This window comes from Sorex fumeus, unplaced genomic scaffold, assembly GCF_029834395.1.
Source record: "Sorex fumeus unplaced genomic scaffold, SorFum_2.1 ptg000128l, whole genome shotgun sequence".
Taxonomy (NCBI): domain Eukaryota; kingdom Metazoa; phylum Chordata; class Mammalia; order Eulipotyphla; family Soricidae; genus Sorex; species Sorex fumeus.
This window is the reverse complement of record NW_026606185.1, coordinates 39,223,763-39,248,617: the sequence shown is the minus strand read 5'-3', so window position 1 is coordinate 39,248,617 and position 24,855 is coordinate 39,223,763. Positions and strand designations below refer to the sequence as shown.

Below are 24,855 nucleotides of genomic sequence, written 5' to 3'. Positions count from 1 at the left end.
TTCAAGGCAACAGAAAAAATGCATAAATTGTCCCTACAACTTTGTGTGTTGTGTAATAAAATAGGTATGATAAGTTTAGGTTTCTGCTTACCAACAGATATTTAAATTAATACATATATAATAAGTACATGTAATTCTTAGGTACAGGTACAGGTTTTAAAGGTCTGATAGGTATAGGTGTAACAGATACAACAGATTTATGTCAGGGAACAAGTAGCTTCTATGGACATTATTAAGATCAAGTACTGGTATTTGCAAGGTACCCTGTTACTTCCTAAAGCTGGAAGGTGACTTATTAGGGATGTCCTCTAGCATCAGCTTCTGTACCAAGATGTTGGCTAAATGAGCATCTCCCTGTGTGAACAGTAATCTCTGAGAGATGCTTTTAAAGGTTTCCCTTTCCAGCCAGATCCTTCCATCTGGTTGTTAAGTGATGAACTGTGTGAGCCAGGAATGGTTGAAGGCTTTGAATGGCTGAACAGAACACACATATATTGCGTTGTGTTTGGAGTCATACTGTGTAGTCATTGAAGGTCTACATAATTTTCCGTGGCTCATCCACTTGCAACCTAATGGGAGAATGTTCACTGAACCTCCTCTTTCCCAGAGTGCTCCAACTGAAAGATCATCCTCCCTGATGCACCATCATGGCACAGGCCAGGGACCCTGTCGGTGTGGAATAGCTCCCCTTCTTCTGAAATGAGCACTGAACACTGATGTCAGATTGTTTTCTTTTTTCCCTTGCCTTGATTATGTCTTCCCAAGCATTTCCAAATGTGGAAAAACATCATTTGTTTGGTCAGCTTAGAGAGGAGTCCATGACTCCTGGGAGCTGATTGCTTGCAGCATGGCAATGGAGCCTATTAAGGGATTTCACTTTTTGCACACCAGTGGCCTGGAGAGTGAGGCCGCAGAAGAAAAAAATCTCCTCGACTAAAGCTGGTAAGTGAAAAAGGTTACGCTATTTTAGCCAAGACTCTTTTGTTTGTAGAAAAATAGTAAAGATACCAATTTGTAGTGATGATCAATGAAATAATTTTAGAAATATTCTTTGAAGATTAGAACATTAATTGGAGTATGCTCAATTTTGATTTCTTATGTATGTAGCATGGTAGCACTATCCTCCCGTTGTTCTTCGATTTGCTCGAGCGGGCACCAGTAACATCTCCCTTGTGAGACTTGTTGTTACTGTTTTTGGCATATATCGAATATGCCACAGGGAGCTTGCCAGACTCTGCCATGTGTGCGGATACTCTCGGTAGCTTACCGGGCTCTTCGAGAGGAGCAGAGGAATTGAACCAGGGTCAGCCACATGCAAGGCAAACACCCTACCTGCTGTGCTATACACTGGGAAAATACAAAAGTTTAAAATATGAAAATATGCAAAGTGCCTGTGCCTGCCAGCATTGGGAGATGCAAACAGAGGATGTGAGGGTGCCAGAACTCTGTTAGTTGCTCTGAAAATAAAAATAAATACCTCAACAAATATTTTTATATTATATAGGGGGTAAAAAATATTCCTATTCACTTGATTAAAAAAAAATTCACAACATGAATCTGGTATTGACTAACCCATTTCAATTAATGCAATCTTGGTAAGATTAATAGAAAAAAAAGGAGCCTGTGAAATCTTTTATACTATAGTGCTGAAAGCATTAACAGTTTCTGGACAGAGATGGTATCTCTTCAGTCACCATCAATCTGACTGAACCAAAGCACTTAATCGTGAAAAGAACAGTGTGATGAGAAGCTGTGGGGTGATGTTTCCTTAAAGCATGGCTAGGTAAACAGTATTTTCCTTAAAAATACATTCTCTACTGCAAAATGCTTCGTTGTTTTTTTAAAGAAAACTAGTCCCTCTGTGGTTTGTATACAGGATCAGTGAAGGTTTGCCAATGGGGAGCCGTGAGGAAGGGAAGCCTCTACTGAGAAGTGGTTTCAAACTATCCTTAGTGTGGAGTCTCTGGCTTTTTGTGTGAGGATCAAGCCCTTGGTACCTGTCTTTGCCCTGACAAGAGGAACTGTCCTCTCTCTCTTCCTCTGAATTGGGCTCCGTGATTGGCTGTTCTTCTTCTTCTTCCTCCTCCTCCTCCTCCTCATCCCTAAAACAAGGCGCCAGGAAAAGAGAAATACACATAGAGACAAGGTAAACAGTGAGATAAGCATTACAGACAAATGGCAAGATGAAGAAAACAAAACCAACGAAAAAGACAGCTGTCCGAAAATGAAGAGTACACTGGATCTATCAGGAGAGAGGAGACAGTTTTGGAGTTTTTTTCCTATTGAGTTTTGAGCCACACCAGTGGTGTTCAGGGCTTACTTCTGGCTCTGCACTCAGGAATCACTTTGTATCCTCCTTGGCTAACAAACTGAAATTCAGGCCAACTGGAACTAAAAATCATGGTGGACGCATGGATTCTGTATGTCTGTCCCTCCGTATCAGTGAATATCTTTCACCTCTCAGAGGCGGGTTTAAAATTGAGGTGGAAACAAATTCTTCTGGGTCTGGGGTTTCTCTTGGTGCCCACAGGGAGGACCAGAGGTAAAGCAGAACTACCTGTAGTTTTCACTGTGAAAAGGCTGCCTGTGAGCAGTTAGCAGATGAAGAGATAGGAAGAGGGAAGAGGGAGGGAGAGAGGAAGGAGAAAGAGGAAAGTGGAGTGGTAAGGGAGGGAGAGGAGCAGTTTTGTGACAATTTTAACACCTTGATTATTTTTCAAAGACCTTTTGAAATTTTTGAAAGTCTACCCTTAGTGGTCTTTCAGTAGTGGAGATAGCAAATCCTTGGAGATAGCAAATTCTCGTTTATCTGCTTTAGGTCATTTAAGTTGTTTTCCCCCTTGCAGCTAAATGAGCAGAGACTTTGGTACCAGAATCATTATCCTCCTTTAGCCTCCAGGTCTGTCCACAGTTGGCGATATCATCATCCTCATCAGACACCTACTCAAGACTCTGTAGGTGTCTCAATCTCTTGCTTCTAAAAACTTGGCCCAAAGGCAACATAATGGGAGAACTGATCCACATACTGAGTTGGGGCTGGAGGGAGGGGTGCTGAGGGTGAGGTTCAAGGGAGGAGTGTTGGAGTCATTGCGGGAGGGAGATGGGTACACTGATGATGGGTGTAGTACTGGAATTATGTGCACAAGAAGCCATTTAGTATTGCAAACCACAGAACCTCAACGAAAAAAAATTTAAATTAAAAATTCCTTGAGTGGCCCTCACCATTTATCACTTCAGTCCACACGCTGTCACGTAGGGCTAATCGGCCGTGAAAATCTCCTCTACCAGTTTTCTACCTGCTTACTAGAGGTCAATTCATCCAAATCTCTGCTTCTCTTCTCCCACCATAGATTTCCTGTAATCTCACAGTGCTTATCCTCTTTTGGTTCTTTCTTGCATCCAATCCTTATGAACCCACCATTTATCTCTCATCTCTCTCTGCTCATACTGATGATTTCTCTTTGCTGCACTATTTCTATTTGCAGCAATAGTTTCCCTTTCCACTAAGTATAAATACAGAAAAATTTCACAAAATAAAATTAATGCTTCATATAACCAGAACTGCTTTAATTCTTCCAACCAATTGCTTCTCTCTTCTAGCTCATGGCAGTGACATAAACCAGCTTGGTCATTTTGGTCCTTGTCTATCTAAAGAATCATACTATGTTTTTTTTTTTTTGTTTAGCATTACGTTTGAAAGAGTAAACTTTAATATGATAGTAATATATACTTGAAGATCATTTCTAATCATTTAGTATTATATGAAAATTACCAAAATTTAATTATCCATTTTACAGTTTGTGATTATTAAAATTTGTAGCTATTTTGACTAGGGCTGTTATAAACATGAAGTACATGTCTTTTGGTGAAGGTATGGACACATGCACAACATACAGTTAGAAATGAGGTTTCTGGGTCACTGATAAGCTTGGATTCATCTTTATTAGAAATTGCTAAACAGTATTTTAAAATTATTTGATCAATTTAAATAATTTATTAGAATACTCAAGTAGTTTATAAGCATGTAGTTGCTCCACATACTTGCCAATTTGGTCCTTTTTTGGTCAATTTTATTTTAACTACCCTACCTATGTGTAGTGATATTTTATTGTGGTTTTGTTTTCACTGATGAACAATTAAGTTAGCCATATTGTCATGCTTTTATCATACACTTATGTATCCTCCTTTTGAAGTACATAAGATTTCTGTCTATTTTTCATCAACTAGCCTACATTTTTTTGATGCGCAGTTATTTTTATAATTTAAATATATGCCATTGGTCCAATATGTGTATTATAATTATTTCTCCCTCTTTAAGATGTCTTTTTAGCCAATTCATGTTTTTTTAAATGAATAGATATTATTAGAGGATCTATTTATCTTTTCTTTCATGGGTTTTACACTTGAGTTGTATTTTTTTTTTAATATGGGGCTGGAGATATAGAACAAGGGTTAATGCACTTGCCTTGCATGCAACCAACCCTGGTCTGATCCCCAGCACTGCACACAATCCCCCGAGCACCACCAGGGGTCACTCCTGAGTACAGAGCCAGAAATAGCCCTGAGCAGTTATTTTAAAATAATATTGTTTTTTGTATATAGCCAGTTCTTCTGTATTTTATGATTGCATTGAAAACACAACTCTTGAAGTGAATAAAACACACGATCCTGGTAAATAAACTATGAAGGTGCATTTTACCATTATCAGATAAACAGAAGTCCACATAGAGATCCGTTTTCTATGTGCTTGAAAAAGGTAAAAGGTAAAGGCCCTCCCGTTGATCGTCGATTTGCTCGAGCGGGCCCAGTAACGTCTCCATTGGAGACTTTGTTGTTACTGTGTCTGGCATATCGAATACTCTCGGTAGCTTGCCAGGCTCTCCGAGAGGGGCGGAGGAATCGAACTCGGGTCGGCCATGTTGGCCGCTTGTAAGGCGAATGCCCTACCCGCTGTGCTATCGCTCCAGCCCCGTGCTTGAAAAAATCAAGTCTAATTTTTTTGAGTCACCATTATAAACAGTTATAAAGCTGTTAATAATTACTATTTCAGTTATTCTGAATTCACTATTTCAGATCACTATAACAGTTATACACAGTTATAAAGCTGTTCATGATCGCTATTTCAGTCCTACAATGTTTCAACACCCATTCTTCCATCAGTGTTTATATCCCACCACCAAAAACCTCACTTTCCCTCCCACTATCTTCCTCTCCTTCAGCCTGCCTCTACGGTGGGCACTTCTCTTCCTCCCACCTCTCTCGCTCTCTCTTTCTCTCTCTTGCTCTCCTTTTTGGTATTGCGATTTGCAATACAGATACTGAGGGGTTATTATGTTTGTTCCATTACCTACTTTTATCACGTAGTTCTTATCCAGAGTGATTGTTTCCAACTATCTTTGTCATAGTTGTCCCTTCTCTGTCCCAACTGCCTTTTCCCTAAGCACTTGGTTCATGGAGGAAAATGTGACATTGAAGCAAAAGGCATCTTCAAAGATGAAACACAACTCACAAAACAAGTGGAAACAAAGATAAGCAAATGGGACTACATTAAACTAAGAAGGTTCTGCATAGCAAATGAAACAGTGACCAAGATACAAAGACAGCCCACTGATTGGGAAAAAATATTTACCCAATGCCCATCTGATAAGGGGTTATTATCCAAGATATATAAGGCACTGGTAGAACTTTACAAGAAAAAAATCCAATAACATCCAAAAAATGGAGAGAAGAAATCAAGTCTAATATTTATAGCCACCAAAGAGAACACATATCCACTGGTTCTCAGCTATTGCTGAACGGAACATGCAATTCTATACCCACTTTGGCAAAATAACTGGTGCTTTCTGATAAAGTTAAATATTCAAATCCAAGCACCGAAATGCCACTGCTCAATGCATTTCTATTCTCTGGAGCAGTGGTTTGCAACAAGGGTGATTCCTATCACTCCAAGAGACATATGCTGGCATAGAAAGACATTTCAGTTGTCACAACAGTTAACTAGTGGTACAGATGGAAATGCTGCTAATATTCCATAATTCATAGGGCAGCTCTCCACAAGATATTGGGTCTAAATTCTCATGGTACCAATACGGAGATACCTTCTCCAGAGATACTGAGGCACACATGCATCACGATATGAATCTGATAGTAATCCTAGCAGTAATGTTTATGCCTGTACACAACCTAAATGCTCAACAACAGAAAAAAAAAGAAAGGATAAACAGGTCGTAGTTAATTCTCAGCAGTAAAAGTGAAAGACTTTCAGCTTCACATGCCAATATGGATGAATTAAACGTATAATACGGAGGGAAGGCATGCAAGAAGGAGGAGGAACATTGACTAACATATACTTTTTATAAAGTTCAAAAGGGCAAAATTATATCACATGTTATATTTAGTTATGTATATATGACTACTGCTAAAAATACACCCTAAGAAAGTTATGAACATATAGCTTGAAATATTCATTATCTACTACCAGGAACATTGGAAGCACACAGATAAATATAAAGTTAGGACTGATGCTCCCTTTTTAGCTTGGCTATAGTCCCAATGGTTGTTCTTAAACTAATCCCTATGTTTGTTCTTAATACTACTAAGCAAGTTTTACAGAAAAATAGGAGAGTGTGACACATGGATCAATATCATAACCATAAACTAGGATGATGATTGATCCAATTCTCTATAAGCAGGATGTTTAAAATATATTTAAAGAAGATTTTATTTTGAAATATTCATTACATTTATGAATAATATATAGCTTTATGTTATAATGATAAAAATAAAATTTTCAAATAGAGCAGTTTTAGGTTCATAGCAAAATTGAACAGAAGGTAGAGAGATTTCCTACACATAACAATAGGTTTTATTTTTTTAAGTAAAACTAACCAGGGGGCAAGAGTTTTCCCTCTATTACACATTTATTGAGCACTTTTTATGTGCAATACACTGGGCTGTAACATTTCAAAGGCATTCTTATCCTTGGAGTGTACAGGTCCATGGGGGGAAGATTTTAAATAACTAATTATACTAGGAAATATTCAAAGGTAGAGAGCCCGGCAAGCTACCGAGAGTATTCGATATGCCAGACACAGTAACAACAAAGTCTCCAATGGAGACGTTACTGGGCCCGCTCGAGCAAATCGACGATCAACGGGAGGGCCTTTACCTTTTTTACCTTTAGGGGGTAGATGTGAAGTGGCCTAGAAAATGAAAACAATTTCAGATTGATGCTGGAAGAAAACTCAGAAAGTCCAGGAAGAATTCACCAGAGGCAAAAAAGGACCTTTTTTCATGTGATATTTTTTTACTCAAACTTATTTGTTAACCTCAAGTGCAAGTTCTATTTGCCTTTCTAATCCTCTAATTCCCTCATCATCTCTCCAAATCTTTCTCCCATACCCTCCAGGACCCTCTCTTCAGCCCCCTTCCACATCTTACTATTAATGACCCATGCACCCAACACCAAGGGCGCACTTTGGGGCTCACTTCCACTTTGGGGTCTTATAAGAGGCATTCTTCCCATGTGGACTTACTCCTCCTCTGTTTCTCCAGTGGGTTCAATTCTCAAGAACACCCAGTACAATCATGCTGGGTGCTGCAGCTCTTTGCACTGTGCTCCCAGCAGGGTGCTCAGCATGGAGGTACTTGCTATGCTGTCAAAGAACAATGTAGGCAAGAACTGAAGAAAGACCTCCAGGGTTTCCTCATATTGCAGACAAGAAAGCTGGGACCCAGAGACAGCAAGATGATGTGCTTGCTGGCAAGAGCTCTAGAATCTTAACATACCCATCATTTTCTCCACCAGGCCGTGCTACTCTGTGAGACTGAATACAGATCAAAAGTGGCACCATTTCTACAAAGCAAGAGTCTCCTAAATGATCCTTCTTAATCCTCCTCTTCTAAACCAAACAACTTAATAAAATTTACATAGCCCACCTGAGAGAAATGGATAAGGGAGTTGTGGCCTCAGGGAGCTAGGCCCAGGGCCCCCATAAACCCCCCCAATCTGTCCAGGTACTCCGAAGGGCCAGGACCTTGACACAGGTATGACCCATCTGTGGCAACTGGTAAAAAGTTCTGCCTTCAAAAAAGACATGAAATGAACACATTTTAATACCCTACTTAGATCTGCAATTATTAGATTAAAAGTATTTCATAGAATTACCTTGTTAAGCTTATGATGGAGAAAATGCCCTTTGGAATCCTGCTGCATTATTTTGCGTTAGCAAACACTTAAAATGGAGTTGAATTTAGCCTCATAATGACTCACAAATTCTGTTAATTTTAAGTCTGTTTCTAGGTGACCCAGAACCCCAAGTTTCCAATTAGTGATCTTAATCAGTTAAGACATATCTAACCAAGTAAGTGGTGATTTCATTCAAGAAGAGTTTTGTTATCCACAAAATTTAAAAAAAAATTCCTTCAAAATATTTTTGTTAGCCAAGAAACTGAAGGCATCTAACAAAGCTGGCTGTTGTTCTGATGTTTCCATGGTGAGAACCCAAAGTTAGACAGGAAAGTATTTCTTGTTCTTGTAGCTTATAAAATTTAGAATGAGTAAAAAGTATAGAGTATAAACTAAATATACTGAAGAATTGGACCTCTGGCTAGATCTTTAATGTATACACCATTATTTCCCTATTTTCCTTTTGGATAGAGTACTAATAAATCCAGGAACTTCGTTGAAAGCTAGCACTATAAGATAGTAGAATTCTAGTGAGCAGAGTATTAACATCAACAGGGAAAAGGATCCATAACCAGAATGCAAATCTATTTGCAAGTGTTAAAATCCAGCCATAACTCTGGATTATTAAGTGTCTTGCTCATTTCTTTTGCATGTACTTCAAAAGTACAGATACTAATTGCTTTTAGTATTCCTTGGGGTTAGAGGGTGCCAAGGGAAAAATAAGATCAAGGCAAAGTAGAATCCTCTCAGAACATTAGGACACAGGAGGGACAGTCCCAGGCTGAAGTTTCAAGGTGCCTCCAGAGGGGAAACATCGCCCCCACCCCCAACCCCATCCCTGGGCCTGAGCTGGCTGTGTCCTGGGCAGGATGCAGTGCTTCTCTTTTCCCGTTCACAAAATTAAGTGCACCGCAATATGGGAGCATCCTGCTCTGTGGTCAAAGGCACTCAATCACTTGGCCGGCTGACTAGTTCTTGTTTCCCAGGAATTGTACAATTACAAATCTAATGTATATTTCCTGGTCAAACCTGTTGTAAAATATTTTAAATAAGTCCAGTTCTAATACATATTATATCGCAAGTTTTCCACACGTGGGAGGGGAAAGATTCCCATTAGAAAAAAATCAAAACAAAACAAGAGAGGTATGGTAAATATATCCTTAGAAAGCACGGATCAAAAGCAACTAGTGGGGCAAGAGTCAGTACAGTGGACAGGGTGCTTGCCTTGCATGTGGTCAACTCTGGTTCTGAGCCCTGCCCGGAGTGACTCCTGAATGCAGAGCCAGGAGTAAGCCCTGGTACTGCTGGGTGTGCTCCACCCACAGGGAAAAAAAATCCACCAGCATGAGGAGGCCAAACATGTTTGAGAGATTTTGTGTAGAATAACATCTTTCTAACTCATGACTCAGATCCTACGACGCTAATTGCCTTTTCACATGTTTTGGATTTCAACACGCTACCATCAACTCTCCTTATGGTAATCAAGTACAGATAATTAGCATCTAGCAATAAACCCCAAATCTTGTATTTCAGCTTGTTTCTTCCCAACAACCTCATTTTCTATTTTCAAGCCCCCTCAAGTCATGCTTCCAAGGAACCATCGCTAACCACAGGGACTTGTTCAGACAGTGTTTGTTCTCTACTTCATTGGACATCTACTGGTGGAAATGTCAATGAAGAATTAATTATATAAGAAGGAGGTAACACGAAGAACAAAAAGAGTAGCAGAGGGCGAGAAACACTGATGAAGACCATTAGGAAAAGAACTGAGTGCATGGCATAGGTGCACATCTTGCCTACACACTCACTTGGTTCCTATAGGGTCCGGATAATTCTCATGATCCTGGGAAACCCAGCAGTAATGGCTACTTTTGTTCTAATGTGTGTGGACAATACAAACTATATCCTTCCTTCCCGCTACACCACAAAGAAGGATCATATTTCCAAAAAAATGCCCCCTTTGGTTGGAGATAGCCACTGCAACAAATTCGTAAGGCAGATTTTCAGATTTATAAGTTTTAAACAATATATCATCTTATGGTATTTTAATATAGAAATTACTGTGGCAAATATATTGGTACTTATAGATGGGTAATTTCTTATCACTGTTGGTTGTATTCTATCCTATTTTCCTTATATAGCTAATCCCCTGTTCTTTTAAGTGGTGCTATGATATCTGAACAATTTCCACATTTCACCAAATTCTCCGTATACATACCATCATACTGCCCTATCTGCTCCTTTCAAAAGCCAGTGCTATAGAGGCCTTACAATGATATTTATGAGTACTATTTTATGAGTCTGGAAGTTTTATAAAGGTCCTGTTCTGGCATGGAATCAAGAATATGGCAGGTATTGGGAAGCACAAGCACTTTTCACAAGGAAATTGAAAAAAAACAGTCAAGATTTAACTCTTCTTTAGTTCTTGAGTGGGTAAGCCTACCTTAACAAACTCAGAGAAGTATCTGTAATATCAAAGTTTATAAAATGTCAATATGGACTAGGAAGTGTATCCTGCAGGGTGACACTGAATTGGCCACACTGCATGGCGCGCGGGGGGGGGGGGGGGGGGGGGAGGGGAGGGAGGAGGGGGAGGTCACTTCTAGAAACTTAGAGGTTTGCTCATTTATTGGTGTCGACCACAATATTCATGGACCCAAGTTTTACAAACGCAAAGATACGTCACCTTTGCTTCATATTGGGTTGTCCCATTTTGTGATCAAGATAATTCACCCTTCTGTTTGAAAGGCAATTTTACAAGGCATATTAGACTTGAGGGGGGAAAAAATGAAAACTACCTGGCTCTAGTTGGTGAGTATCTGTCTCAGGGCAGCGGTAGCCATGAGCAGCTTGTCCTGAACGTTCCACCCACTTACTCTGTCCCTAACCGACGCCTCTGGAGACAGATGCCTGCACGCAGCAGGCTCTGGCTGGCCACTTCCTCATGGGGGCTCATCTCTAGTCAAATTTTAATCTCATGTTTATAAAGCCAGAACCGCATGGTTGGAAAAACAAAACCTCAGGAATGAAATTATTTCTCTGAGGCAGTACGAATACTGTAATTGAGTATTCCTGAAGTGTGATATAATTGTCTCTAAATTCCTCACTGAGTTATTGAATCTTCAGGAAACATGATTTATCAGGATGACAACGAGGCATTTTGGCTGCAGATACCTGTCCCAAATGTGCCCAGACTTCCTTGGGTAATGAGAGTGCTCCAGGCATTCTTCAAGGGGGAAAGCATCATTCTCTTTGCTTGATTCTGCCTCCCAGGGAGCTCTGGGTAAAACAGTCTAGGAGGACTATAATCACACGCTGATTCTGGTTATTTAGCACTATGTTGGGCTCTCTCATACTAAGCACTTTACAAGACTCTCTTCTTTAGTCCTCACAAGAACCATTAACATGTATACTATTATCATCCCATACACAGATAATGAACTGAGACACAAAGGGGGTATGGGTTTACCCAGCCTCACACAGAAAAAAAAAACGGAATCTGACCCAGGAACCCCAACCCATTATTCTATACTTCTCTACTATGATTCTTGATTGTGGCTAAGAGAAAAGTGTCTCTTCCTTCAGATTATATTATGAACATCAATGACATTATCTGACTTTTCCTCATGTGCAGAGGGAGTCTACCAGCTCCTGTTCTGTCAAACCAGCATGTTTGGTCTCCACAAGGGGAGAATCAGTAGCATTTCATATAGGGTACCATGAAACATACTGAGACCATGAGTATAGTCATTTGAATTCTGTTAAGTCTCTCAACATACAAGTTCCTTACACACAAATAAATACTTTCCCAGCATGAACATTGTAGGGTCACTGTCTATTCACTCAGCTCATGGTATGTGACAAGCAGGACATTAGGTCAAGTCCCTGTTCCATGGGCCTGTTTTTTCCATTTCCAAAGTACTCACAAAAGGGTCCTTTGCAAAATACTTCACTGTACCCCCTCTGCCGGGGAGTATTGCTTTATTGCTCATCAAGTCAGGTCTCTTCAGTTTCAGTGTTTAATTTCTCTGTTCATTAGGCTTTGTTAGTGAAAAAATCACTACCAGGCTCTCTTTATAGGTTCTTTCCAAGCAAAAACAATCTCATTCTCTCATCTACTATAGGTTCTACACAGCCCTATGTAGAGATCATTAGGAAAACCCTGTGAACTGCACAGGGTGAACAGACACTGACTCTGCAGAAAGACCATCCTCACCCAAGCCCTGCCCAAAGGGCTGCAAATGTTCCGGGAAGAGGCAAGAGGTGTGTCATGCATGACATATGGGATCTGCACAGATCAAGGCAACCACGCTTGACCCTGAAAGCAGCAGTTTCCCAGAGCACTGCAACTAGAAACAAGAACCGTGGCATGCCTTTGAAGGGTACTTACTCCCGCCCACTCCCATAGTCAAAGACTTGTCTCTTCTTGCAACGCCACACCACAGAAGGTCATGCTAGCATGTGAACCGTTGCCACTGGACCATAACTGATTTCAAGGTTCACTAACTTACAAAGTCATGAACTTTGCAGCATCAGCATCTCAGGACAGGATGCTTCCAGAGCCTATTCCTTTCTTTCTCGGCTCCCGTAGTTTGTTTTCACCAGGGTAATGACAAGTAGGTTTTAGCTGACCTGTAAGTTCATGTGCCTGAGTCCAAAAGTGTTCATCCAACTGGCTATTGCAGCTCTTCCAATGACCCATCGGCACCTCCAACTCTAAAAGCCCAAATATGACTGGCAGCCAGTTCCCAAGGCCCTAGGTTACTGACTTCTGGACAATCACAAGTCACAATCTTCATCTCACTCACACTTTAGTCCCTTTCCTACTAGTGATGCCCTCTATGTAATTCAATTCCTCCCCTCGTTCACCTTACTTCTGTCCCTCTGGGTCCCCTTTACCTCTCCCCACACTTGTGTGGCAGTCTATTTCCTACAAGATGCTCTCCTGATCTCCCAGAAATCTTGTGAAAGCAAATCCATCACTTCTTCACTTCAAATTCATCAGTAGCTCTGCTCTTATTTTAAAAGGTTAAATTTTCGCCCATGTCTTGTAACCTTAGAAAAATTCCTAAATTCAATTCAGCAAAGCCCAGAGAAATCTGCAATCTGATGACAGTGATTTTACAAAAACAGAAATCCTGCTCCAGATATCAGGAGCTGTAGGATAACACTCTTTTGTCCTTCCTCGGGTAGCTTAGGTTTGTCGGGTCACACCCATCTAAGAACACTGAATTTGTATTGTAAGCAATGTCCTTTCTGTGGAAGACAGTTAATATTATGCTTTGTAACTTGGGAGTTGATTGACTCTGAATAATATTTACTCCTGGGCATCTGATTTCTTGACTCAGTTGCCCTTAGTTCCTAGCACCCCAAAATCAGGGTCCCGACGAGGGACTGAATGGACCCAGGGCAAGCAGTGAGCTACCCTGGCATCGAAATGGGCCAGGCCAAAGAGCCACGATACTCAACTATAAGTTGAGGGCATGATCATGGACAAATGCTGTCATGATCCAAAAGTAAGTAACGACGAGACTAGGACCCTGCTGGAGCTAGGAAGATTAACCTGGCCTGAGGACTGCGAAATGTATAGTGAGATGTTCTCAGGAAGAACCAAACTAAATTTATATCTCTTACTGTGCTCATACAGAATGACATTGCTAGAAATATTAGAAGTAGATTTATTACAACTATTTAAGTAGATTACTAACTGAGGGAAGAACACACCCTTGTTGGGATCCCACCCTTGGGTGGATCTCCTAGTAATCTGAAGTAATCTCTGTAGATGAGATTTTATCCTTGAGTTAATCTCCTGGAGGAATGGTCTTACCTCTCTTTGTTGATTCGTCAGTATTCAACCCACCTTTATGTCACCGCCTTATGTGACTGCTATATAAACTAAGAGGTAAGCTCGGAAAGGGAGTCAGAAGCGAGAGAGCTCGGGTTCCAGAGATCCAGAGTCAGAGCCAGAAGGAGAGAGGTTCCAAGATTGGGGCCCAGGAGAGAAGGAGGCAGAGAAAGACAGGAGTGAAGAGGATTGGAATAAACTACTATTGATATAGACCGGCCTGGCCCCCGTTTCTTCTTCCGTCTGCCCTTGGCCAACAGCCGTTCTGATCCAGGCCACACACAGAGGCTCAAGAGCACCGAATGCAGGCGGTGAGACAGTGCTGTCCAGTGAGCCCATGAACACACAACCTTCGGCGTGATAAGATTTTACAAGGAGCTAGTGGCAGAACTTGTTCCTCACGCCTTAGTACAGGAGCATACCCATACCTTTTTGCCCTGGCCCTCTGTCCTCAGTCTACCTTTCACCATTTAATATCCAGGAATTCAGGAAGACCCTTTTATAAATACAGACCACTGATAATACTCCAGTGATTCCCACTGCAAGAGGTCAAAGCCCTGCTGATGAATCCCACTTATAACAAATCATTTCCCATCAGATTAATCTCCCCAAGTAGCAGCTTGCTGTTCATGGTACCCATGGTTGTTAATCTGCTTGTGAAATCCTCTAGCATGTTTATGCCAGTGCAAAAGTCTCCTTTCCAGTTCATGTCCATATTTATTTGACAATTACCTTTAACAGAATAATATCCGGGAAAGCTCCAGGGCATGAAGTAACTGCAATGCCAACATTGACCGAAGCACATGTTTGCTACCTCTCTTTTTTCCATCACCCTGTTGAAGAGGTAACTAGCATCCTAGTTTACAGTGGAGGTGACTGAGGCCAAGTCTAGGGTGGAAGGTGCATCTGTAGTTCCAATGACCAGGGCTGCAATCTCAACAATGCAGCTGCTATATCTTTCCCAGGCTTGAACAAGCCTTCCTTCAAAAGTCAGAACTGAGCAAGTAACAAGTCCTAGATTTTGCAGGTTAATATCAATTCTTTTCTTTATCTCTTATTTTTATAACATCAAGTCTCTTATTTTCTTCTATAAATTGATTGCTCACTGCCAACTGCTTGAACAAATGAGGTTATTCTGCTATTTCTGCACAGACCCTGCAGCTAATGAGGGAATGAATTCTGTAGCCTCTGGCAGAGATGTTCTGTGGACAAGGCAGATACAGACCAACAACAGAATGATCTAGAATTCAGCATACAAACAAGACTCCTTCCTGTCAAAATATAGGAAGATGAGCTCATCCACCTGCATGATTCCATAATTAGGCTCCTTCATTTCCCCACTGGTTCTTGTGGCTGGCAGAAGAGTGCCAAACCATGTTCTACCGCTTCGGGGGGGGGGGGGGAGGGGGGAACAAAAACCTTCCCATTGCCTACCTTGAGGCTCAGTTCCAAAGTTTGACTCCTTTATCCCCACCACTCACTTGGCCACTAATTGTGGGGCATCAACTATGAGGCTCCAAAAGGTAAAGACATATTAGATAATTGATAATTGTGGCTTTCCTTTAACCACAAGTGATTGTTCTCTACTTCATCCTTCCTTCCCCCAGCACCAAGATTATGGATCTTTGTGATGAAATGGGAAGGTGCTGATGTCACTGTTCTTTAAAATTTTTATTTTTTAGTATACCTCTTCAGGTACTGTACTACTCAGTGCCAATTCAAGAGAGAAACAAGCAAATCACAATGATTATTTAAGGAACAAAATAAAAAATCAGCTATACACAATACTGCTCATTAGAATTAAAAATTTTAATAAGCATTTTCTCTGAAAGATTTCTTTTTGCATTCCTAACAAATATAAGTCATCCCGAAGAGAGGTAAAACTGGTTCCTTTTGACCACTTTTTATAGATTCAAAGACCAGCTCAGGAATTTAGGTTCCTGGTGTAGGCTCTGGTCTAGAATAGTCTGATTCTAAACTCTGTTCCAGGCTATGATCATCCCAGAAGCGAGGAATTAAATGATCTGAATTCCCCTATGACAGGTCTTCCTAGAGTCAGCACTTCTGGCATCTTCAAACACTGTTTACTGTGAAAGGCTGTACTGTGCTTTACAGAATATTTAGTAGCATCCCTGCACTCTGGTTATTAGATGGCACAGCACTCTCACCCAAGTTGTGTAAACCAAAAGTGCTTCCAGACTGCACAAAAAAATTGTGCAGACATACTCCTTCAGGACAAAATTATCTCTGGTTGACAACCACTACATTTGGGCGCCAGCAGAACAGATCCCAGGCTGCCTTAACCTCCCAAGTAACCCTTCCTGGACTCATCCCCAGACCACCTTCTCTCTATGTGCTCTTCATGTCCCTCTGTTGACTAATCTCTTACCCTTGACTACCTTCTCAACCTGTGTCTTGGGAATTGTGGGCAGTAGAGTCCCTGTAGTCCTGACCACTCATGAAACATTCCTTCTAGCTCTGAACTTAAGAACGCTTTTCTCAACAACCCTCTCATATGGCACGATGGATTCTTTTCTCCCCCCCAACTGTTGTCTTTGCCAACCCCAGCTCATTTCCCCCACAACTCTCTCAAGAAACCAGTCCATTAGAAAAGAGATTGGCAAAGTACCATCTATAAGCTAAATCTGATCCAATACCAGTTTATGTACAGTGTCAGCTAAGAATGTTTTCCACATTTTTTAATGACAGAAAAAACATCCAAAGATAATTCATGACATATAAAATTCAAATCTCTGTGTCATAAATAAGTTTCACTGGAATGTAGCCATACCTGTTATATATAGCTGCTTTTCTGCTAGACAGAATTCAGTTGAGCAGTTGCAACGGAGACCAACTGGCAGAGAGGCTTAGCGTATTTAGTATCTGGTCCTAGCAAGAGAGTTTTCCAATCCTTGCCTTTGAGGCAGGTGGAAGTAGTCTGTACCAGCCACACCCAACAAGTTGTCATCACCTGTGGGTCTCTTTTTCATCTGCATTAAAATACACACAGGACTGAAAGCTGGATGGCACAACTGTAACACCACTGACTGAGTGAGGTTCAAAATGACCTCCATCATTTGGAATGTTGTGCGAAAATCAACAAGATGAAACCTGAAGTTCATATATGAAGTCCTATGCCATGCTCACACACACTAACATACAGTGCAGGAAGACTGATCTGTGCTGACAGTAATAAGAAACAGGATGAATAGGAAATGTATAATGGAACACTAAGCAATAATAGATCTATAACACTATGGAGCAAATTTAGGTCAGTAGGTATTCCTAACAAGCACAGAAGCTCAGGGACAGAACATAGTTCCTCAGTGGAGATTCTGAACTAGCAGTACACAGGAAACATTTCTGGGTCTAAGTAAAAACAGGTTGAAGATCTATCAGTCCTCAGATGACTTACAGTTGCAATGCTAATAAAGACACTGGTTATTTTTCTAATTAAATGCTCAAAATTAGTTTTGGTAAAACCGGGAAGAACCCCAACAGCTTTTCCTCACAATTGAATCGATATTTTAAGAAGAGAAAGGAAGCTCGTTAAGGCACACAAGTCACAAAAGATGCCCTTCGGTGACAGAATCATTAATCCCAGATCTTCTCTGCTCAATACCCAGTGTAGAGTTCTATTTATATTTTGCTTTTTCGGGGAGTCACACCTGGCTGTGCTTAGGGATCATTCCTGAGGCTTGGGGGACATATCAGGTGCCAGGATTAAACCTGGGTCTACCGAGTGCAAGGCAAGCAAGTATACTGTACTATCACTCCAGCTTCTAGAGTTCTTCATAAATACAAAGCAATGGATAGCTAATATCTTGATTAAAACCCATCAAATCATCTAGTAGTCTTAAATTTATAAATATTCTGTTATTTTTCTCCTTTTCACCTTTAAATTTTTTAAATTTAACTCCTCGCCCCCCGACAACCCCCCCCCCAAACATACACCAGCACTAGATCTTATTCCCCTCCCTAATAAGCCAGAAGTAAACTCCTGTTCAAGGACTGTCTAGGAATGACTGATTGGGAAGGGGTTCTGCATTTGAATACTGAGAGATAAGGCTCAAAGTCTTGACTTGGATTCTCTGCTCATCCTTTTCTGCTGTTAGTCACAAGGCATGTACTCCTGACTTGTTTATCACTAGTCAAGGAGGACAGTGACACTTACCTTGCCTATGTTGACCCTACAGAGAATCATGGTGAGGATTCAGTTCAAACAACATGAAAGGAACCATCTTAAAGCAAAATGTCAATCATTTTCACAGACGATAAATATTTCTAATCTCTAACATAACTTTACCTTTCCAAATAGACAGATTTCCCCCTCCCCCACTTCACTGTCTGAAAACAGAACTTAATTATTATTTGGTATGACTTGATTGTTTGAGAATTGAAAAATTCTAATGCCATTAATTTATAAGAAAAAAATTGTTAGCATTCTCAAAAGGGCGGGGGGTGGAGATATTTCTCCCAAAATAACTTTCTGAACACACCAAACAGATACCTTCAACTTTTGGATAATGAGAAAAACCTAGACTGGCTTTTAGTTAGGCCTAAGAGTATAAAATCTAGTCTAAATTTCCTCACGTGTGGTCTAGGTGGCATTTTGCTGCAGTGAGCAGTAAGTAGGGCCAGAACTCTCATACAGAGTAATCTAGGTCAGGCATGCTTCTATGTCTTTCAGGGTCTACAGGGAATCTAACACAATGGAAGTCTTGATTCTAAGGTAACACAGTGAGGCACAGATGTTGAACAGGTGACTAAGCTATGTGTGCAGGGATCACTTCCCATTTCACTTCTCATCACCTTTTCTCTCTACTCCATTCTCCTGTCTGCCAAAAATGGAACAGCCGGTTGGGGGACACAGGGAAAAATCCTTCCAAGAACTTTCATGGATGATACCACTTCATAATCATCAATCTATAAAAGGTAAACTGTCACTGTAAGCCACAAAGTATACTTTTTTTGTAAACAAGCACTACTAAAGTGAAAGCACTAATTTCAGTAAAATTTAAAAATCAGTGTTATTTTAAAGAAACGAGACAAGCAGCAAGCATGGCCCTCCTATTCCTTCCAGATCCCATCAAACCCAGCCCTCGAAAGCAGAAATGGTGTGCACTTTTGTTACTTTGGCTCAATTATCCCAAGATGCTATTACCTGAATCCATATTAGGGACTTTTGAAAAACAGGTGCAAATATCACACAAGTCAGGCCAAGCCAGAGAACTCACACTGCGCCAACATCCCCGGATTCCTACTCTCAGCATCTTTGTAACATTTGAGCTCATTGTGGACACTTTCCTCAACTCTCTCGAGAGACCACAGCTCAGGAGATGGTACGAAGAGCTTCCAGTGCCCTCAGAGCACCAAGCTTCTGGAAGGCCAGAGAGACAATGTGAACGGCAGATGCTCTCATGCCCTGGTTTAGATCTTTTCTTCACACCTGTGGTACAAAGACTCTTAGAAAAAGAAACACCTATAGAGGCAAACATGGCCTGTGGCTTGCAGCCTGTCATACTTCCTCCTTCTACAATAGGAGGGACCAAGTCATGGTTATCCCCCCACCCCCACCCCACACACACACCAGTGACTCCGTGAGCTCCATTCTATTGGGAAACACCTCTCCACAGTGGAAGAAGTGGGTTCTCCTTAATGGATGGAGAAAATAGACATATCTTGACCACTCTTTCCCTTATTTTTAGAAATTATAAAAAGTTTTGATCCCTGTTTTTCTTAAGGTCATCTAACATATTGTTAGTTACTTTCTCCCTCCTCAGGCAACCTCACAGCTTACGTTGGCTACCCTCATTCTTACTTTCTCCGAGCCCACATGTGAGATTCATAAAGACAGAGATATTTTCTATTCAATATCTTCATGGCATAAAATTGCCCTGACCAATAACAAACTTAATAAAAATCTTGGCTAAATGATTGAGAAAAATTATGGTATTAGTTTTTACTAAAATGTGTGTATATAATACATATATGCATAAATACATATAGCATATATATGCATATATCACATGCATATAATATTATTTATTATACATGGGGCTTTAGGGTGGTTGTGGTAATTTGGGGCCTCATCTGGGGTGCTCAGAAGCTACTCCTGGATCTGATCTCCTCCTATACTATCACTTCAGGCCCCTCATGTTGTTTTTCTTTCCATTCATGAAAATTTGTGCTTTTTAAATAAAACCAACCTCTGTGATGCACGCTACTCCTAGCTTAAGTCATTATAATCTAACGTGACCGCACGCATTTTATTTCTAGGCTGAAGTTCCGTAGTTTGAAACTATTTACCATTTGAGAGGGCACACCTATTCCAAATAGATATTCTCTGCCATGTGAAATGCCCCAAAATCCAAGGAGGCGAAGATAATTAAATCTGTGCATGTCACCAAGGCCACCTCACCCTGGAAGACCCATGGGAATAGGGAGGAGGGGGTGGGGGGGTATTGGGGGGGTTGCAGGGAGAATGCGGCCAGGAGGTGACTTGGGCAGCAGGTAGAGAGGTGAGAGGGTGGACATCGCTGCTCATCTCCTCCAGCCCGGAGTCCCTCGGTAGGGCAGTCTGGAGCTTACTTTTCACAGAGGTCTCGCACTTGGCTGGGCTTGCAGGCAGGTGCCGACAGGGCGCAGGGGCTGCTGGGCGCCGACAGCGGGCTCCGGGCACTCTGCACCGAGTGCCGGCGGCTCCGCCTGCGGTCCAGGCCCCGGGTCTCCCCCGGTGCCCCGGAACACACGCTTGCCCTGCGCCGATCCCGGCGCCCGTGCGGGGCTGGCTCCGCCGTGTCGTCGCCGTCCTCCAGCCGCAGCGCCACCTGCGGAAGCAGAAGGCAGCCAGGGTGAGCCAGAGCAGGAGCCGCCGTCCTCTGGTAGACACCAGGTACGACTTTGCCTCTCAAGGCTGGCCTCCCGCCCACATAACATCACCTTGGCCCACCCTGCAGTTCTCCCCCACCACCTCTCTGCAAGGTGCTGCCAACACAAACTGATAAGGATGCCCCAGGTGGGCCTGTCCGACAGGAAAGAACGATCTGTGGCACTAGGTTTGAGAAACAGTGCAGAATGCAATGCGATGCTGGCCCTGGAACACAGTCTCACAGCCACTTCTGGGAAACCTCTCTTCCTGGGCCAGCTTTTCTGCTCTCCTGCCACAGAGAGACCAGGGAACCACCTGAAGCTCACAGGATGGGGGTTCCCGATGGCTCCTGAGGGACAAGAAAAGCTCCCAGGCATCCTGATGAGAGCCAGGAGACCCTGAGGATGGGGATGGAGGCAGGGGCTGAACTCACCTGTCCATCCGAGATGGGTTGCATGAATGAACTGCTGACTACGATCGCAGGCTGCCACCCTGCCCAGGGCACCTACCACAGCCCTATCAGGGTTGGGGGAGGCACAACTTCCTCACCCCACACACACCTGAGAGTTACAAACACACATCCCAGAAATAGTGGACCTGTGGGAGCAAGTCTTTGGACCTTTCCTCTTAAAGTGATATCTGTGCAGAACCATAGGCTGACACTTGGCCACTTCAGCTCTTGGGTGGAGCCTTAGCCAGCTGGCACTGTGACGGCCTCCCCTGCCCTCTTCTCTTGCTGTCCTGCTTCTAGGTGGCACCTTGTCCAGAAGCCCCAGGGAGCCATCTCTTCCTCGCACTCTCTCCTGCTTCCTGCCACCACTCCCTGTGTCTCTGCACCCGGCTCACCTTGCAGTCCAGCACTAGTTCCATGCCTTCTGCATGCTTCCCTTCCCTGGGCTCTGCCCACCTGTGTCTGGTTTTGCCATAAACACTGAGGTCGCCTTCCCTACCACACACACAAGCTGGGGAGTGACTAGACCAGTGTTTTCCACAATGCAAGACTGAGTCTTCCCTGAGATGGGAATGATGCCAGTACTACCAGAACTTAGATTTCCAAGGTGACACTGAGCGAATTTTTCTCTGAAAGGGGGCTGCTATGTCAAATATGTCATGGCCAAATGTGGTGATGGGGGTGGGGGATGGGGTTCTCCTGAGGGTGGATGCAGGTCAGACCATTTTGTTTCTATTGGTTGGGCCACCAGTAAACCAGGAGAGGCCTGCAGCCAACTGCTAACCCCCTCCCTCACCCACCAAATAAGGACAATAACACTGCACTGGCAGGGCTGCCTAAGTCCAATAGGGCTGAGTCTTCCCTGTGGCTGGTTCTCATTAAATATGACTCCCCTTCTCTGCACAGCCCTCCCATGAAGGGGCCTAGCATGCCCACCAACTCCTCCATCCCTCCAGCCTCTTACATTAGGCCTCACAAAAGTCCAGAGGATCTAGGTGTAACAAGCCACAAAATCCTCATGTTTCAGTCACCCTAGATTCCTATGGGCAAACATCTGCTAAGGTACAAGTTCTCCAGCACAAAGGGACTCTTAAGTCCCATCACGATTTGGTCCAGACATGTGAAGGAATTCAAAAGGAGCAGCACAGAGCCCAGAGCCAACTTCATTGTGTGCTTTCGCATCCCTTCACTGTAGAAACCTTCTCATGGCAAAAGCAGTGGTATCCCGTGCCCTAGGTCCTGGCAGCTATGCTCATCTCTCAAGGTGAGGAGAGGTAGGTACCTCTAAGGGGGGGAGCTGGACAGGTGGCCTACATCGCAGGAGTGCCTTTATGTTCATCTGCCACATCTGAAATGGCTCTACCTCTTAGAAAAGATGAACCCAAGAAAATTCTTCTGTATGCCAGATGCATTTTATAACAACTTCTCAGATAAGAAGAAGACACTAATATTTTGATTAATTTTCATTCCTCTAGATCTTACTGGTTAGACGCAATTTGGGGGCGGGGTCAAGATAAGAATTGATTAGAATTCAGCAAAAACTCAACTCATATATTTAAAAGAATCACAGTGGAAAGACTATTTGCTTGGGGTCCCCTCACCCATCTAAATGCAAGAACTAAAATACAAATTAACTATTTGTAAAATTAAGTATTTGGTGCAAGAACTAAAATAGAAATCAAGTATTTGGTTCAACACATTTCTCAACTTTAGCACTGTAAGTGACAGTCTTTGAGAAAAGTTTAAAACTCATTATTTACCTAACCAGGGACTGTATTTTAAAATACTTCGAGTCAATTATTTTTCCTCATTTTTAGACATACGAATTCTAGACCATCTGAACTTACCCTGACCTGAAGTATTGATTCTGCTTCTTATTAAGCACACATTTGGAACGATAAGATTAGGGACTAATGGAGAGTTCAGATATTTCTAATTCCTTGTCTAACCTCAGAGATCAAGGATCAAATAGCATTCCATTCACAGTTCCTTTCAGAGAGACACACAGATTGTGCATGAGTGAAATCCACTTTAAATGTTGCTTAAACAAAACAAAAAATCTGGATAAATTATCAAAGCAACACCAGAAGATGGATTTCAAGTGGGGCTTTTTAGAGTTCAGATTCTTGACATCTATCTCCCTTAAAAAATAAAAGCACGCATAGAGCGGGGAGATGGTACACTGAATCCCAGTAGATCCAATGGCAGCCTCAGGCTTGGCAGTCAAGGACATTATAACATGAAATTTGGAGTTGGCGTTCACTGGTGATTTTGTTTTTATGAAAAGGATTTGAGAATCACTAGACCCAATGAAAACAAAGACCTCACTGTCACCTTAAAGTGACTGGTAGCATTTTCCAACTCTTCTGATCCTTTGGGCAAAAGAGTTGGAAAGCATTTGGAGGGAACAGTGCTTTGTACAAGACTTAAGCAAAGGCCATGGTACTGTCATATTTGATCAACTTCAAGAGCAAGTATTGTCTTCCCTGGGAATACAAACCTTTGTGAAAGAGCTCTAAACTCTCTTCAATGATAGAGTAATTAATTTGTTTGACATTCCTCAAATGCCTTATAATTCTATTATCACCATATCATTGTCATCCTGTTGTTCATCAATTTAATCGAGTGGGTGCCAGTAACATCTTCATTCATCCCAGCCCTGAGATTTTAGCAGCCTCTCCTTACTGGCCTTTCCCAAGGTTGCTGTGTTGAAGGCTCTTTCAGGGTCAGGGGAATGAGACCAATTATTGTTACAGTTTTTGGCATATCAAATATGCCACAGGTAACTTTCCAAGTTATGCCAGGCATAATTCTATTAAAAGTATTATATTGTTTATAAACTAAAAGCTACAGAAGGAGGGCCAGAGCAATAGCACAGCGGGTAGGGGCGTTTGCCTTGCATGCGACCGATGTGGGTTGGATCCCCAGAATCCCATATGGCCCTCCCAGCACTGCCAGGAGTAATTCATAAATGCAGAGCCAGGATTAACCCCTGTACATCGCCGGGTGTGACCCAAAAAGCAAAAAAAATAAGCAAAAACAAACAAACAAACAAACAAAAAAAGCTACAGAAGGAGGAAGTAGGTTCCAGAATCTAGCACTGATGTCTTGTGCTCCTTACAGTGTCAGCATCACGAGCAACTGAAGAAACAATTCTCAAAAAATTCCCACTGTCTAAGACTGATCTGAAAATTCTTTAAAATTCATTACTGTGGATATTTTCAAGACATACAAAAACAGCAGGTGGTATAAAAACTACTATTTATAATCCATGAATGTTAACAATGATCAATTACTAACCAGTACTGAATCCTGTAAAAGCCTAACTGTGTAGCAACCCACAGCAAGAGTTCTTTTCATGTCTCAACCTAACCCTAATGCTAACCCTATCCTGACTCTAGTACTAATACTAATCTAGACTCTAACCTTATTCTAACCATATTAACTTTCATTCTCAGTTTCAACCACAGCCAAAGTTAAACTCTATGTCTATCCTTAAC

At 42.0% G+C, this 24,855-nt stretch overlaps 1 protein-coding gene across 9 annotated transcripts in view; it reads right to left on the bottom strand.

The window, feature by feature from the left end:
- The window catches only part of FHOD3 (formin homology 2 domain containing 3), a 476,176-nt gene that overhangs the window by 113,830 nt on the left and 337,491 nt on the right, over positions 1 to 24,855 (bottom strand). For 5 of the 9 annotated variants that reach the window (XM_056137948.1, XM_056137949.1, XM_056137951.1 and 2 more), the window contains exons 10-11: positions 20,625 to 20,863; positions 1,998 to 2,102 (exon numbers count right to left, since the gene is read on the bottom strand). In XM_056137948.1, coding sequence (XP_055993923.1) covers positions 1,998 to 2,102; positions 20,625 to 20,863 — 344 coding nt within the window. The remainder of the gene's footprint in view (positions 1 to 1,997; positions 2,103 to 20,624; positions 20,864 to 24,855) is intronic. The other 4 variants (XM_056137953.1, XM_056137954.1, XM_056137955.1 and 1 more) reach the window with 1 other exon arrangement.